Here is a 17,150-nt window from a genome sequence, read left to right on the forward strand (position 1 = left end):
GAGAGATTAGATCTTGAGACTCGCCATGCAAATCTTGAGCCTGACAATAATGTCTCACAATTTAAGCTTGCAAGTCTTGAGACTAGTAAAGTCAATAGCCAAAGTTCCATTTTAAGGAGCATATTCTCGAGACTTGTTCATCAAGGATCGAGACTTGTACAAAAAATCTTGAGATCATCTTATGAGTCTCGAGACTTAGTTTTTTCTAACAATTATTTTTAACTAAATCTCAAGACTTAACCATGTAGAATGCATTTAATGCACAAAATCAATGCTCCCAACAACTAGAAACTTCCTCCAATTAACTCCAAATCTTTCCAAAAGATCACTCAAATGGACAAAAATAAGCTTACAAAGTTTTTTGTGCAAAAATCCAAATCTTTCATTATTATACTATCTTTTTTGTAAAGACATTAGTAAGTTTATTTGTTATTCTTTCTTTTTAATATTTAATTGTATTTGTGAAAGTTAAAAATTGTAAATGTACTTTTGAGATGTATTTATTCTCTCAATTTGTGAGACATTACTAATCATTCGAAACTAGAAAATAATGTATCGTAAAAGTTATGCCTTCTTCTTAAGGAAAATCCTTGGTAAGAAAATCCTTAGTTATGATAAACTAAGCTAGTGGAAGTGCACAATTGAAGTCGAAACAATCTAAATTCTTGGTATTTTTGTTTTGAGCCTTCATTTTAAAAAAAAAATTAAATACTAATTCACCCTTGTTGGGATAATTTGAATAATTATCAACATCAAGCATAGGATGGTAAATACAATTTATCCATTAAATGGTACAAATGCAACCGTATCTATTCACAACATTTACATTTCACACCCACATGACTTAAATAACCACGCATATCTACAGTTCAGATAGACCATTTTTTTTTTTTTGGTCAATAAATTTCTTTCTCTGCTATAGAACAGATTAATTCATTTATAGTACCCTCATTACAACTTTGCCAGTTGTTTGAATGCCCATTGCAGCAAGTTTCACTATAGTGCGGCTATTATATAACCTGTCCAAGTCACAGAAAAACTGATTAACAAAAGTTTAATTCATTAGATTAGAAACTAAATACGGACATGGTTAAAGCCTAGCACACCGTGTTTAATTCTCGACTCTAAATCTAGTGGCACCTAAGAAGATCTGTCGGGTACCAATCTTTCCATAACCTAAATATATACAACTTTGCAGTAAAAAGAAAAGATTTCTAAGCTATTGATGGTTTGATAGTAAAGGCAAACTTAGAGATCCCAGTTTTATGCTGTAGTATAATAGGTGATAATTTTGTTCAAACAGTACTTCAATAAATTGCGTGAATTTAACTCGCAAGATAACTAATCAAATGTTTCTGCAAGAAGTTTACGTGGTTTATATATAAAAGGCATAGTTGTTTCAACAAATAACAATACTTGCTAAGGTATAAAAAATAGTACAGATGTGTAGGTGTGAGGAGCCATTTATATCTTTCACCTGCTACAAATCAAAGCAGGTGCCATAAATTATCAGAACTGGTTTAATCATCCATGCCAATTGTATATTGGACTTTGATCTTCCTAAAAGAGAATCTATAAGCATTGCTACTAGGATCAAGGTTCAACGATGTACACAAAGTTTACACAAGCCTATCCTCTCAAAAAAATAAGGACAAGCATGCCATTCTTTTTTTACGTTGAGGGAATGGAATGCGATTTACAAGTACACAAAACAAAGAAGGAACAGCAGAACGTACCCAGCCAATGTAAATCCCCAAGTTGACAACACATAGAACATCTTTCCAGCATGCCAAATGCTCAAAACCTTCTCCAATTTGCTGACACCTTCTAATGCTTTCAGCATAGCTGCTTATAAATCTCATCATAGTAAGCAAATGCTACATGATACTCACAATTGGTTAGAAGAATAGGGCAAGAGGCATGCTAATTAGTTACAAACTCAATGGAAATCAATGCTATCTGCTGAAATTCATCAGCAAGTCTCAAAATAGGCAACATACTCGTAAAACAAAAAACAACTTTTCAAGTGTCTAAACACTAAGGTTACCAAACATGTAAAATGGAAGACACATCTGGAAATTGAACACATAATTACAGTATGAAGCAAACTTACTTTTCTGCAGTTCTTCTGGGGTCATAGTCTGCAATATCAGGATCACAAAACAAACATAAGAACACGGTAAATATAGTAAATTACGAATGGAAAAAAGCCAAACAAGTAGCTAAAAACCTGAGCTTTAGGGTTCAACAAAAGGCATTTTGCCATAAAGTTAGCAACACCATCCACAACATGCTCTTCGCTAACAACAACGTAATTCTCATCATCAATTCCACTCCACTCTTCAACATTGCTTGGAACCATTTCATCAGTTACCCATACCCACCAACTTGGTTCTTTTTGGTCAACGTTAATCAGAACTTCAGCTGAATGTACATCATCTCCTAATTAAGCAAAAAACAGATTACCTGATCAATCAATGCATACATTCCTAATACAAAAGGAGAAATTTACCCCACCAGATGAGGTCATAATTTATAAGTCCAATTATGAATTCCTAAACATTGACAAGTGCAAATAGTTTATATAAAAATGATGAGAAAAGTAGCATTACTCTGCCATAATTTATTCTATTAAACAATTACAATTAAATGAAGAGATTTAGTATATAAGAACCTGTAGCTTCCTTGAATGGAAACTCAATTTTAATATCGGATTCATTAAGAGATTTGAGTCGGGTCAAAAAGTCTCTAGAATCTACGGTAGATACCAACCGAGCATAGAGCTGCAATTAATTTCAGAAATCAGAACGAAAAAAAAATTAACACACACAGAGAAAAAAAAAAAACCTAAAAGATTGAAATTTACATACGTTAGGAGGACAATCGTTTAACAGAACAGGAGATTCAGATAAATTATTGAGAAGTTTGAGGTTCTGTTCCAGTTGATTCCTTAAACGCCGATTTTCGGATTTTAGGGTTTCCAATTCTTTTTGAAGCTCGGAATTGTGAAGACTGTGGGGAGCATCATGGGGATGGTGGAGGTGGTGGCTACATTCCAAGGCGGTCCATGCGACGTCGGCGACTTCGAGGACGGTCTTGGCAACTTCCACAGCTTCATGGCCGCCCATTGATAAAGGTAAAAAATGGAACTTTTCTTCGGGGACTTGAGATATGGGGGGAGAGAGGGGTTGGATGTTGTCGTTTTCACCTTTACGTGTCCAAAATTGCCGTTTCTGCTAAGACCGTCAACCAGTTTCGTTTAAAGCGCTGTTACTAGCTTTGACTCTCTCGGACACAACACCCAATACATTTCACTTTTGCTTCTGATTTTTCATTCTTCTATAATTGAATTTGTTCGTTTTTACTTGAAAATAGTAAATTTTTATTATTTATTAGTTAAAAGTCTTCTCTCCTTTGAAATTTAATAAATTAATTTTTTAAATTAAAGTAATTTAAATCTTATAAAGTAAGCAACTAAGAATAATTAATCACTGAAATTAATGTATTTCATTAATTATACTTAATTTAAATTGAAATGATAATAAATTTAACTCTCAATATTTATATATTTTGTTAATTTGATCTTAATTCTAAAAAACTAATAAATTTAGCCTTAACATTTAATATCGTAAGCTAATTTTTTAAATCATGACTAAAGTGATAGAATGTATAAATTGTGATGTCTAATTTCGTTCTTATACTAGTCAAATTTATGTAAAATTGAGGGAAAAACATTAACGTTGTGATTAATTTTCTTTAGTTGTTCGCTTTCAAAATTTATGGGATTAAATTACTCTAATTTTTTTCAGAAAAACTAATTTGCTCAATATTGGAATTGAGAGGACGTACAAAGTTCTTTTTACCTATTTATTATTGTGTGTTTTTAAAAGTTTTTTATTATTATTTAAACCTTTCTACATTATATTGAGATGGGAAAAAAGACATGTAGGTCATGATGTAGTAACAATAGAGCATTCTCTTGGAGCTGAGTTTGTTGTAATATGGAAATTAATTTACAAGACAATAGAAGCATTTCTTGTTTAAAAGATGTTGGTTTTTATCATGTTAGTCAAATTGAGAATTTTACTTTCGTTTCATTTCTCATGAGATAAAGCGACAATGATACTAAAAGATGTAATATTAGTGAAAAAAATTTTAATAGACAGGTGTACAATAATGAGAAATTTTGAGTTTAATTAATGTAGGTCATTGTTGCAATGTTTAGAATAAGTACTCAATATGCTTTTGATTAGAAAGGGTTTTAAGTTAAATTAGACTAATTGAAAAGGTGATTTGGCATCTCCCACAGAATGTCACACCATAAGTATTCAACATAATGCTAGAGCTTGTGTACTTTGATTGATTGAAGGTGTCCTAATGCTAGGAAAGTTTTGCTACTTAGTACATACAATGTTACTCCAGCCTTAATAGAAGTACTCCCCATAGCATTAACATTTATCAGATCAGTGATGGTAGTGGAATAACCGGCTGCAATTCCAGCTAAAGTATCCATAGCCTTCACCACATAGGATAGATAAATGGCAGGCAGTCCATTATCGGTCCCATTAAAACAAGTACAGGGCAAAGGAACGACAAGGTTCTTCCCCACAGCAAGAACAGAAGGATCAGAAATGGAGTTAGCCTCCTTAATCTCATCAGCTGACACCAAACCAGCATAAATCGAGTCAGCAATGGATGAAAGCGTGTCCTGTGGGCAATAAACTTTTCTTGTAGAGTTTCGGATAAGCTTTGTTTGTGAGCCACAGAAAAAAAAATCAAGCTGAAAGCCGTGACATATAAAAACCAACATGAAATATACTAAGTAAATAAAAATAAAATAAAATCCTGGAAAAGCAGAAAAAAGAGAATGGCCTCCTCAGTCTGGTGCCTCTACATTTCACCATGTTTGAAAAAGAAAGGTGTATCAGACGAGCACTGCTATTGCTACGTACACTCTTTTGTGTATACTTTTTTTTATTTTGGGTTACCCCATTGATTTCATGATAATATGTTGACCAGGAGGAGGAGGATTACTACATTTTCCCCTAAATAGTAATACCAAGAGAGTGCAGCGCCTGCAAATGCAACTGCAAAATCAAGAATTAATGAAGGAAGACGACGGCCATGCAACTTCAACAAGAAGAAGACAATTTATACTTCATGCGCCTCTTATTGCTTTTTCTTTTCCCCAATTAATTATGTCTACTGCTATTGCAATCGCAGAGATTGGTAACTCTGTTCATTATATTACTTGTTTCTTTTTTCAATTTTAATTTGTTCTCAGTTTTGATCTTATCTTGTTTCTCTCTCTTTCAGATGTGCCACAAGATTTCCGAGTTTATACTGATGAAGTGAATAAGTTCAAGATTTTTATTCCGCAAGGTCAGTGACTCTTTCCTATATCCATTTCAATGTTTGTAAAATGAAATGATTACTTGTTGCTGTTGTAGATTGGCAAGTGGGAGCTGGTGAGCCCAATAATTTCAAGTCCATTACTGCTTTCTATCCAGAAGAAGAAGCCAACTCAAATGGTAATGAATGCTAATCTCGCTCACATGCACTCATTTCCTAAATCCATTTCTAGGTTTGCGATTGCATATGCAACAAACTAAAATTGATTGCTTCAGTTAGCGTTGCCATCACGGGGCTTGGTCCCGATTTTACTCGAATGGAATCCTTCGGTAAAGTTGATGCTTTTGCAGACACTCTGGTACGGTTTTTCTTTTCTTCTTTTTTTTAGTTATGAAGCTTTTGCTTAACTATGCATTGTTAACTGCTTTTTTCCGTTAGGTTAGTGGACTGGACAGAAGTTGGCAAAGGCCCCCTGGTGTGGCTGCAAAACTCATTGACTGCAAAGCATCTAATGGTATATATATATTACTATTATTATTGCAAGACCATCCTCTTCCTCCACCATGAAAGCATACTTATTCCATTCCAATGAAGTTTAGTAGGATGATGATAAGAAAAAGAAAACTTATTTTAAAAAAGAGAAATTAAAAAAGATCATTTCATGTGAAGAAAAAAATTAGGGGGTAAAATTTCAGAGATCAAATTTTTAACTACACTTTGTTTCTCTACTTGATTAATTAACTTGTTTTGCTTATCCGTTTATCAGGCTTCTATTATATTGAGTATACACTGCAAAATCCAGGAGAAAGTAGAAGACATTTGTTTTCAGCTATTGGAATGGCATCCAATGGTTGGTATAACAGACTATATACTGTCACTGGACAGGTGAGCTTGCATCAATTATAACACATACATACATACATACGATTCAGTTGCTTCCATACCTTCGCTGATCATTTGTTCCTATATGCACATGTATGTACGTGTGTTTATATGTGTCATTTTCCGCATGCAGTTTGTGGAAGAAGAAGCAGAGAAATATGGATCAAGAATTCAGAAGGTTGGTAGCTTTAATCAAACTATATAGAATGCTACAAGTTTTTAAATCTTCAGTATCTGGTGCATGGTTAACCCAAAACTAACCTCAGTTGGTGCAGCAACATGATGATTATTATTGTTTTTACCATAATATAATAATATAAAATTGATGATCTCGTGCCTTAATTTCGTCTTTCAGGCAGTATCATCCTTCAGATTTATTTGACGCAACTCTTGCTGGAAACCAAGCCACTCTTTATTTATTTCTACAGAGAGATCCTCTAAAAGTCGGGATATATCAGCCATTTATAAGTCATATTTTGAGAGAGAAAGCTTACATGATCAGGCATTGTCACCGTAAGAGATTTGATCAATTAGTACTTTTCTTACCGTACGAGATTTGATAAATTTTTTTGTCAAACCAAAAGAACTTCTTTTCGGTAAGAAATCACATCAATTCAATTCTAAGAACACGTTATCAAACCAAATACTACCCTAAAACATTGATTCCATATTTTTTATATGATACTTGAACTTGATTTTAATTTTTAATTCGATACTTGAGTTTGACTTGACTTCAATGTATTTTAACTAAAGTACACGTCAAAAGTTTATTAGATCACATAATGTCATTTGGTTTGGAAACCAAATTGAACCTTGAAATCAATCTCAGTTACCAAATTATGAAGAAAAAAAAAACTCAAATACCAAATTAAGTCTTGAAGTCAAACACGGATACCAAATTTCCCTAGTGGAATTTTAAGCTCTGCTTAAAAAATTGAAAAGATGAGAAATTGGAAGGGTGAAAAATAAAAAGATAGAAAATATAAACTTTTTTCCATATTTGATGAGAAAAGAGTATACATGTTGGATTTCAAACAAGATATTTAGCACCTACTGTCCAGTTTGTTTTTAATTAAAAGCTTTAAAAGATCAATCCTATGTCTTCAAAACTTCTGTAACCAATATATTTGATATTACATTTTTAAGCAACATCCTCCGGTGAACCAGTAAGACCAGACCCGATAGGTTCAAAACTAGCTATTCTCTTATGCTGTTCCCCACTAGTATTGTAGCAATAACAAAGACTAGACCTAGCAAAAATTTAATGAACAGAAAAGAAGGCTACTCCCCATTAATTGCACTGAATGAGTAGAAATCAAGTAAATTAACTTACTAGTGCAATTTGAAAGCTCACGGCACATACTGTAATGCAATCATGGCCAAAGTTACATCAATACACAACTGGGACAGGTCAAAAAGTAAGAAACCTTCGAAACAAGGAGGAGCAAACTTACAAGGAGAAGGGTGGGATTAATTTGATAAGCAAAAAAATCATAAATGCAGTAGGAATGGCAGCAGCCGAATTCACCAAAGTCGACGCATCAGATGTACTTCCCATAGGGGCACCTGCTGGGGCAAGTCCAGGAAGTGACCCAGTAGATGGCACTGTCTTAGGCACAGTTGTTGTGGAACCACCATCTGACTGGGGTGCAGGTGCTGGGGCGAAAGCCGAATCCCGTGTTACATGAGTAGGTGGGGCTAGAAGGGGAGGAAATTGCTGTGGTCCTGCATTATTTAATGGGAATTTAAAATCAGTCAAGAAGCATTCTATGACCATCTGGAAATATTTGTGAAATCAAAACATGAAACTGCTCATGTTCAGCTCCTCAAGATTTGAAGCCATAAATGTTGTCATAGAAGCTGAAACTTTCATTTCTTTTAAAAAAGCCCCAGCATTGAAGATAACAAACTGATGAATAAATAAATCATTATTTGTATCTGTAGATGCTAGACAAAAAAATATCTGATAATCAACACCAGATAAGAACTTCACATTGTATTAGATTGGGGGGAAGTCCAAATCTGTGAGTCACCCTAAAACTAAACAATTTCTTGTCTTGTTGCGTTTTGGAATCACTGTAAAACTCATACCTGGACATCGGGGTTGAAGAGATGATGACAACCTGCAGAACACAGACACGGTTTAACACAGATGATTTCTCGAACCGTCAATAAAAGCAAGTAAAAGCTGTAGTATACCAAGTGATAATGGTTCCATTAGCATAACCACCATAAGCACAAGAAGTAACATTGCATCCAGCACTACTTTGTTGCACTGTAACATTCCCCAGCTTAAGATTGCTGCTTTTACATTGCATGCTTGAACAAGAAACAGCTAACGAAGACGGCATACAATACAGACTGTACGGTACAATCAGTACTGTTAGATTTAGGGAAAAAGAATAATCACAAGCAGTAAAGTCAATCATACAACTAATAAGCTAAGAAAAAGCTCGATTACTTGCGACTCCCGGGCCCACAACTGCACTGGACACAGTGGCTGGCAGTAATTGCATAGCTCCCATTAGGAACAATCAATCCATAATCTGAGGCATATCTAGGAAAATTTGAAGCACAAGCTGCAAGAACCCAAACAAACAACACTTAACTTCCATTGCCCTCAGGAAACAGACATAAACAAAGCAAAAGCATAAAAATATACTACTCAATTCCACCGACTTGAACTCATCAATGCAAAAACTGTAAAACTACAAAAAGGTTATATATAGCAATACCATTTGCAGCAATTATATAAAAGCCTAATCCTAGTATCCTAGGCTACTATGTACGCAAGACAAAAACATAGAGAAAGAAGGCACTAGCTTAAAATGATTAGAGCATTGCAGAATTCACCAAAACAAGGCAATGGAAAAGTACCTGATAAAGGAACAGCTAGAATATCACCGGCCTTAATAGAAGTACTCCCCATAGCATTAACATTCATCAAATCAGTGATGGTAGTGGAATAACTGGCTGCAATTCCAGCTAAAGTATCCACAGCCTTCACCACATAGGATAGATAAATGGCGGGCAGTTCATTATCAGTCCCATTAAAACAAGTACAGGGCAAAGGAACGACAAGGTTCTCCCCCACATCAAGAACAGAAGGATCAGAAATGGAGTTAGCCTCCTTAATCTGATCAGCTGATACCAAACCAGCATAAATCGAGTCAGCAATTGATGAAAGTGTGTCCTGTGGGCGAGTTTTGTACTTAGTGGAAACGGATTTTCGAATTCCATCAACGCAGGAACAGAGGATAGGAATCTTGAGGAAGAGGTTGGAAGGAAGGATGTGGTTTTCGACGTCAGGGTAAGAGATATCGATGGCGTTAGATGTTAGAATGGAAATGGGGTCAACCTGGAAGAGGGAAGCAACCTCCGCCACTTTCAAATCAGTGTAGAGAGTGTATCCCAGCAAGGCGTTGCAGGAATCGGAGTTTGAACAGGGTTCGATGGTTGATTTTGAAGTTACCAAAGCTACATTAGAGAAAATCATGAAGCATAGGGCAAAATAGGAGGAGAAAAAAGTGGGATTTCGGTTAGGCATTGCAAGGTTGCTGGATTCGAGGGGCTTCTTTGCTTGTTCCTCTTCGGTTAAGAGCAGGGTAAAACAGAGTGGTGGAAGAATGTAAAAGAACCGAGTGAGTTTTGCTTTGCTACTCAAAGTCACAAGATGGGGTTCTTTCCTTCAGTATGAAACGAGAATTTCGAACAAATAAAAGAAGTTATTGATCCAATCTAAGGATGGAATGGGGTGGAGTTGAAGGTTGCTAGGGTTTGTTCAGCTGGGTTTTAAGTTTTACCCTCCACTTTCAACAAAAACAGCACCACTCTTTAAACTTGAGAAAAAGAAAGAGTTACACTCAACAATGTAGCAACTTGAAGGTAAGTTTCATAGTGTTCGGGTTTGGGTTTCTTTGGCGAAGTAGAGAGAGAGTGTGGGCGCGTGGACTTGAAGGGGACAAATTTGGAATGAAGTGAACACACACAACACAAGTCAGATTCTCGATCTTGGAGTCTTCAAACTTTATTACCTTTTTTACCCTTAAAGACTAATTTGTCCCTCTCCTTTTGTTAATTTTAAATTTTTTTTATAATGATATCTTACTTTAGGGTAAACTATAAAAATATCATTAAATTATTACTTTTGTTTTATTTTGGTCATTGAACTATTAATTTTTTCAATTTAGTCACTAAACTTTTTTAAATCAAATATTTTGGTCACTCAAAGCAAATTTGGACTTTTTTATTGGTCTAAATAAAAAGAATTTATCCTCCAATATTTACACATTATATCAATTTGATCCTAAATATAAAATATTTAACAATTGTAGCCCTTAATGTTTACAAAATTTGTCATTTTAGTTTGAATTCTAAGAAATAATAAATTTAGCCCTCAAGATTTACAAAATTTGTCAATTTAGTTTTAATTCTAAAATATTTAATAAATTAATTTTTGATCCTTTACGAAATTAATAATTTAAGCTTCTTAACCCGAAATGTTAACTTTAGGTTTCAAAATTTTATAATATTATCCTACTCCTATATAAAATTTTTAACATCGTCTTTGGATAGACTATTTTTACACACCCCATTTACCAACCCAATACATGGAAAATGGAAAAAAAGAATGAAAAGAACACCATATACTAATGATATTTAAAAGCTTACAATAGATGAAGCAAAATTGATTACAAACATCTGATAGAGGCTACAACAGCCAAACAGCCAACTTATAATAAAAACATCACCAAACAACAAAATTCAATACCCAAAATAGAAAAAAAAAGTGTGAGCTCAAGTTGCCATCTTCAGCTTCAAACAGACCATAAAATTATGGGGAATGGATTGTTTAGTTATAGATCAAGTTATGTGAATTTTTTAGAATTCAAATTAAAATGACAAATTTTGTAAACCTTGAGGGCTAAATTTGTTGAATGTTCTATATTTAAGATCAAATTGATATAATGTATAAACATTGGAGGGCTAAATTTGTTATTAGATAATAACAAAGCCAAAATCAGATTTGAGTGACCAAAATATTTAATTCAAAAATTTAGTGACTAAATCAAAAAATAATAGTTCAATGACCAAAATAGAAAAAATGCAATAGTTTAATGACCATTTTATTGTTTACCTTACTTTTATAGTATTACAGTTATTTTCTAATGATATGTGTAAAATATATAATCCAAACATTCTGTAAAGAAGAAAAACAATTCAATTAACTCAACAAAAGTGGATATCGAGGTCCTAATGACTACTTTTTAAAATTTCTTTTAAGAATATTGAATGACTACTTTTTAAAATTTCTTTTAAGGATCTTGTACTTTGCAGTTACAAAAATGAAGTTGGCATGATGGAACAAAACTTGATTATTACAAGTGCCAAATTCATTAATACTTTTTAATGGTGAAGTTGACACTGATAGGCATTAACTTTAGGTATAGTTAAATTGATTGATCCTATTCTCATATCCTATAAATCTAGTGGTTTCATTAGGAAAAAAATGTAAAAAAAGAATCATTCAAAATACAACTTTCTTAAAATCTTCTCTTCCATAATCCTATTACAAACATTCCAACAGGTATAAAGGTTCGGTAACTTATTAAGTGCACATTTTTCACAATACATAAGCTAGTGGTATGGCAGATAATGTTATCTTATTATTGTTTTCACAATTATTAAATAGATTTCTCATATGATCTAAAGAAGAATTATTTTTTTGTGTATGGTTGTCATTGTAGTAAGTTAGTATTAATGTTGTTGGTATCATTATTACTATGAAACGTTGAATTTGTTACAAATGTTATGGTATTATTATTCCATTTGTTGAATATGTTCTATGTATGGTACAAGGAAATTATATTATTGTATATGAGTGTCATTGTAGTAAGTTAGCAATAAGGTTGTTAGAATCATTGTTATTAAGATAAAATATTTTTATAATATTTGACATGTATTATTTGGTAGGTTCAAGATAGCGGATCGATTCTTAGCACAATTTTTTTTTTAATGGAGACATGTATTCAACTAATGATGAAGTCATATTCTAATCAAATAGACATTCAACATGACTTTTGATACTTCCTTAGGCAACATAAACATAAGGATCTTTAGGAAAATACAGGCTAAAGTATTAAGTACATATCTATCATGAAGTATAGATTTTCAAAGTCCAATAGAAGAGAGTATAAATACATTGAGATGGATCTTAATGATAGTGAAGATGTTGAGACAATAGCGTCTAGGCATCGGGAAAGTGAGGATGTTGATATGGAGTTGTTAATGGAGGTTGAAGATATGCTCAATATTGGGTATGGGGTATCAAATTACATGGTCGATTTGACTATCCCAGTGCTTACATATCGACCGAATATTTCATCATGTTTAAGAAACCCTAGATCTATCAATAACTGAAATAGATTAGTAATTCTCATTAACTGAAGATTACTTCATTGTTACTACATTTGGCATAGCAATTCACTTTACTATTTAATCCAATTATTTATTTTCTTTAGTTTTTTAGTTAATCATGCTTAATAAAAATTATTCTTATTAATTGTCTTAGATAGTTTTAAATCAACAACTTGTAGGTTCAATCATTGAAATACTTCTTTCAATAAAAACATTTTATTGTAATTTATTACTTGACTACGATCCTGCATACTTACGAATACGTGAGAAAGTAGTAATAGTGAGTTTTGAGATTTGAAAATTATTTATTATATTTTTGTTACTATTTTTAATTACCACTTTTCACACCAATGAGCAAATTTGACTCTACCAAACTTTTCTAAGCCATTTTGCTTAGAAACTAAAGCAAGTTCATATGAATTTGGTGCAGTCTTATCCCAAGAAAGAAAATTTGTGGCTTACCTAAGCAAGACTTTAGCACCTAGACATACTAACTTGTCTATTTATAAGAATGAGTACTTAGCGTTAAGCATGGCATGCACTAAATGGAGGCATTATTTAAAAGGTATTATCTTTGTGATATATATGTATAATAAGACATTGAAATATCTGTTGGAGATAAACAAACCACTACTATTTAGAAGAGAAAGAAGGCTGATAAAATTAGTAGATTACAAGGATTAAACCACTCAATATAGAAAATGATAAAGTAATGTTGTAGACGCTTTATCCAAATAATGTAAAGAAGCTAGGGTTTGCTAAGTTATGATTTCTATATCAATCATTCTTATGTGGGTACATGACATTGAGGGATAGTTATTCATTGTTGTTACGGTTAAAAAGCGCTTTTGATAAGTACTTTAGAAAAGCGTGGTTTGTTAATTTAAAGCATTCTCTATTGTTGTTAAAAAGTGTTGTGGGAAGTGTAACACCCCAAACTCAACCGAGTAAGTGCGACTCGAATTTGGTTTGCCACATTATCTATTGGAGTGACTCTCTATTAACTCCCAACCTAACCTCCAACACACCGTGGATTCACAACATGGAAGTTGTACTAAGTTTCACACATTGCAACGGAATGTCATAACATCATGCATATAATATAAAACATGCAAGCTTATAAAACAATTAGAGGAAATGTTCGCATATCAATTTACAACATATTAAGGGTTCACAAACATTACTCAATCATAAGTTCACATAGCAACATTCATCGTGAGTTCACACAATCAACCTATGTTCGCATATAGTAATATAGGTTCACATGCTAACATTCATTATAGGTTCGCTAAATAAACAAACTTATCAAAAAAAAGGAACTGTACATGAATGGATTATCATACTGTAACAGAGTTCGCATTAATACATATATGGGTTCGCTAAGTAGTAAAGCTATCCCTAACAAGGGGTACGCATGTAATTTTTCGGAGTCGCAAACATACAAGGGTCGTAGAAAACAATACTTAGCAATAAATCTGACTTACAATTTTTTTATAAAAGTTAAGATAATATAACGTAACACTTATGCATGGAAAACTTCAGCTTTATTCATAATAAAAAGATAATTAAATAACAAATGTTTTACTTTAGGGTTCGTAGAATGAAAATAATCTTAAAATTTCAAGGAAAATTATTTCAATAACAGAATTAAATTATAATAAGTCTAATCTCACATAAATAAAATCTCATCGCTTATTTACATAGGTTCACTGATATCTATTCAGGTATGAATCTCGCCAAGTCATCTACTTCGCCACTGCCATTCGTGATTTACTAACCTACGAAGTAAGAAAGGTGTGGGTGAGTTCATTACGAACTCGGTGAATAATCAGGAATCAACAGAGTAAGCTTACAACATAGAGTTTAAAACGGAAGAGGATTTAGTCTGAAAATTGTGTTGAGTGCTGGGTTCGTGATGAAGGTAAGTGACCCAATTCGCAGATCCTTCTTGTCAAAAAACATATAAGTTTGAAAATAGTTTCGCGTATACTTACTGAAAATCATACTTAAAAACTTAGCTTGTACTTTTTTAAAAATATATCTTAGAATAGCATGAAACATGCTCACATACTTGTCTTATCAGAATGGCTAAGGAACATAAAACATGTTCTCGCTCACACTTATCTTATCAGAATCTGTTGGATATGTAGATCTCCTTATAACGCCTCAGAATGACTTAAAGAGTCATTAACATGTCCCATAAGTGTAGCATAAAGCTAAACACTCTCCTGTACACCAACATGTCCCATTGAATGGAGCATAACTCGACATTCTCTTATATCTCCACATGTCTCAGGGCCTTAAAGCTCAAAATCACAAAAAACTTATGGTGAGTACTCATAATCCTTTGGTATACCAATATATCCAACATAAGGGCTTATAAATGAGCACACACAGAAACTTATCACATAGAGCTCGTAAAAACATAGCTTATAAAACTGTACTTTTAAAACATGCTGGAAAACATAGTCTTACATTGGAGCACGAGTAACACATATATTTAAAACATGGCTTAAAACATGTATTGGAAACAAAGTATCAAAACTTAAAAGTAGAGTTTTGTAGGAAAACTTACTTTTGAAACTTAGTTTTAAAAACAAATTTTTTTTAATAACATAACAGTTCGTACACAAGTTACGAACCCCTGAGCATTCATACTAAAACATGATAGGTTAGCACACTTATGACAATTCTTAACCACTCACTAAAAAAGCTTGAGAATTTACACAAGTTTTGCTTTGCCTTTATCTTTGTTGGTAGATGGCCCGGCTGGTTCGCAACATACATAAACATACAAATTACTTAAATAGACAAAACTTACAGAATCCACACATGCAAGTGAACCTAGCTTTCTGAACAATCAACCCTAACAGGATAGAGGCTTACAATGGTTCTTACTAACTTGATTCAAAATATTGATGAGAGAATTCTCATAGAATAAGAGTCCTGGAAATCTTAAGATATTGTACTTGACTTAGGAAATGTGTTACTTGCACGAAAAGTATTACTAGATACACCATATCTTTATTTCCTATTTTGAGTCTGACTTTGAATTTGATTGGTGAACCTCCAGTTCACAACTTGACTGGCAAACCCTTATTTCGCAACTTAACTGGCGAACACTAGCTCGTCAAACAGACAAGCGAACACAACTTCTGATGAACCCCCTTCCCACATCTTTTGGCATATACTTCTTACTGTCCTTACTGAAACTCTTTACTGAACTCTTTTGGCGAACTTTTTATTGATCATTCTGAAGGGCATCAGTTTGCCAAAACACTGGTGAATTCCTTGCTGGTATTCATTTGGTGAACTCCTAGTTCGCTGAAGCATTGGTGAACACCTTGTTCACCGAAACATTGACGAATCTTCACTTGCGGGGCTAAAACTTTCAAACCCAATTTCGGGATGTTACAGGAAATTAAAATATTCATTTTAAACATGACGCTGGAAAGTAAAATATAAGTTAGCTTAAATGGTATTTAAATAATTTAATATACTTATACAACAATTAATATAAATTATTTGTAAAGTTTAATTTAAAATATAAATCATATTAGAGAAAATTAAGAATATTTTTATTAATTTACATTCTTATTGCTAACGTCTAAGTTAAAACTTAAAAAAAATGATTGTTATGGATAATTTATAAAATAATCATTTATGTTTGGTTAAGTTTATGTTTTGGCTATTAATGTTTAATTTATTATGATTTAATCATTAATATTATCGATTTATAACATTTTGATCATCGAGATATTATCTAATATTAAAAAGTTTAATGTGACATAAATTGTATTGTTAAATGCTAACGTGGCTTTCATGTCATGCCTACATAATCTAAACACTTTTTTTTTTTTAGATTTAACCTTTTTCACTTTTTTATATTGCTTTATTTAATTTTTATTTATTTTTCGTTTATTTTCCTTATTCATTCTTTTCTCCACAAAGCTCCCAAACACTAAGTGGCCACCGCCATTACCACCCCAAACCATCTCACCATGGTTCACCTCTCTCACCATCACATTTTCCTTAGCTCTCTCTCGGACCCTCAACAACCATCATCAGCCTAAGCTACTCTCAACTGTTAGCACCATTCCACCATTTACAATCACCTCTCCCTTAAAAAAACACCACTTAGACTCTAAATCTAAGCTCTCTCACCACCATCTTCACCATTTTAGCTCACCCATCATACCTAACAAACCACCACCAAGCCCCACTTCAACCATTCTCACCACCACAGTAAATCCTTTTATAGACCCAATCCGATTACTAGCCCCAAAACCAATTATTCGTAAAATCAATAAATACAATCAAATTAAAAAAATAAAATAAAGGCTAAGCCCCTTTGTTCAAACAATGACTTGCAAATCAATGAAAGGACCATAAAAAAAAGAAAGCAAAATAAAGTAAAAGGAAAAAATTAAAAAAGAGGAGACTTATCTTAAATCTACCATGCATGGCACTTCGATCATTTATCTTCCAATCCAAATGGT

General features: G+C 33.1%; 3 protein-coding genes across 4 annotated transcripts; 1 reads left to right on the forward strand and 2 right to left on the reverse strand.

Annotated features, from left to right (window-relative positions):
* Positions 1 to 690: 690 nt before the first annotated feature.
* LOC108458257 (uncharacterized) lies at positions 691 to 3,287 on the reverse strand. 2 transcript variants are annotated; one of them, XM_017757580.2, is made up of 6 exons: positions 2,871 to 3,270; positions 2,675 to 2,783; positions 2,231 to 2,442; positions 2,114 to 2,141; positions 1,737 to 1,845; positions 691 to 1,019 (listed from the first exon to the last, which is right to left on the reverse strand). In XM_017757580.2, exons 1-6 carry the CDS (start codon positions 3,126 to 3,128, stop codon positions 938 to 940), a joined length of 798 nt encoding a protein of 265 aa, XP_017613069.1. In that variant the 5' UTR covers positions 3,129 to 3,270; the 3' UTR covers positions 691 to 937. The 2 variants fall into 2 exon arrangements, 1 of the variants encoding a protein (XP_017613069.1); XR_008279025.1 differs by having other exon boundaries at positions 909 to 1,019; positions 1,737 to 1,877; positions 2,871 to 3,287.
* Positions 3,288 to 4,658: 1,371 nt separating this feature from the next.
* Positions 4,659 to 6,878, forward strand: LOC108459655 (psbP domain-containing protein 3, chloroplastic). The gene is made up of 9 exons (XM_017759057.2): positions 4,659 to 4,919; positions 5,020 to 5,229; positions 5,317 to 5,382; positions 5,451 to 5,531; positions 5,628 to 5,710; positions 5,791 to 5,866; positions 6,119 to 6,237; positions 6,368 to 6,412; positions 6,590 to 6,878. The coding sequence occupies exons 1-9, from the start codon at positions 4,868 to 4,870 to the stop codon at positions 6,614 to 6,616; spliced, it is 759 nt and encodes a 252-aa protein (XP_017614546.1). The 5' UTR covers positions 4,659 to 4,867; the 3' UTR covers positions 6,617 to 6,878.
* A 456-nt stretch (positions 6,879 to 7,334) lies between these two features.
* Positions 7,335 to 10,247, reverse strand: LOC108460820 (lysM domain-containing GPI-anchored protein 1-like). The gene is made up of 5 exons (XM_017760484.2): positions 9,112 to 10,247; positions 8,696 to 8,813; positions 8,434 to 8,595; positions 8,326 to 8,357; positions 7,335 to 7,959 (listed from the first exon to the last, which is right to left on the reverse strand). Exons 1-5 carry the CDS (start codon positions 9,779 to 9,781, stop codon positions 7,685 to 7,687), a joined length of 1,257 nt encoding a protein of 418 aa, XP_017615973.1. The 5' UTR covers positions 9,782 to 10,247; the 3' UTR covers positions 7,335 to 7,684.
* Between the last annotated feature and the right edge of the window lie 6,903 nt (positions 10,248 to 17,150).

Source organism: Gossypium arboreum, chromosome 2, assembly GCF_025698485.1.
Source record: "Gossypium arboreum isolate Shixiya-1 chromosome 2, ASM2569848v2, whole genome shotgun sequence".
NCBI lineage: Eukaryota > Viridiplantae > Streptophyta > Magnoliopsida > Malvales > Malvaceae > Gossypium > Gossypium arboreum.

Bases quoted from the DNA above. Each gene is read 5' to 3' on its own strand.
- LOC108460820 (XM_017760484.2), bottom strand. From the start codon at position 9,781: ATGCCTAACCGAAATCCCACTTTTTTCTCCTCCTATTTTGCCCTATGC. The intron at 8,814-9,111 runs GTACTTTTCCAT...GGGTTCTTGCAG, and splicing joins TCTAGCTGTTCCTTTATCAG to CTTGTGCTTCAAATTTTCCT. The intron at 7,960-8,325 runs GTATGAGTTTTA...TAAATAATGCAG, and splicing joins TCTTCAACCCCGATGTCCAG to GACCACAGCAATTTCCTCCC.
- LOC108459655 (XM_017759057.2), top strand. From the start codon at position 4,868: ATGGCCTCCTCAGTCTGGTGCCTCTACATTTCACCATGTTTGAAAAAG. The intron at 5,230-5,316 runs GTAACTCTGTTC...TCTCTCTTTCAG, and splicing joins TATTGCAATCGCAGAGATTG to ATGTGCCACAAGATTTCCGA. The intron at 5,532-5,627 runs GTAATGAATGCT...TGATTGCTTCAG, and splicing joins AGAAGAAGCCAACTCAAATG to TTAGCGTTGCCATCACGGGG.
- LOC108458257 (XM_017757580.2), bottom strand. From the start codon at position 3,128: ATGGGCGGCCATGAAGCTGTGGAAGTTGCCAAGACCGTCCTCGAAGTC. The intron at 2,784-2,870 runs GTATGTAAATTT...AATTAATTGCAG, and splicing joins TAAACGATTGTCCTCCTAAC to CTCTATGCTCGGTTGGTATC. The intron at 2,142-2,230 runs GTTTTTAGCTAC...CTGATATTGCAG, and splicing joins TGTTGAACCCTAAAGCTCAG to ACTATGACCCCAGAAGAACT.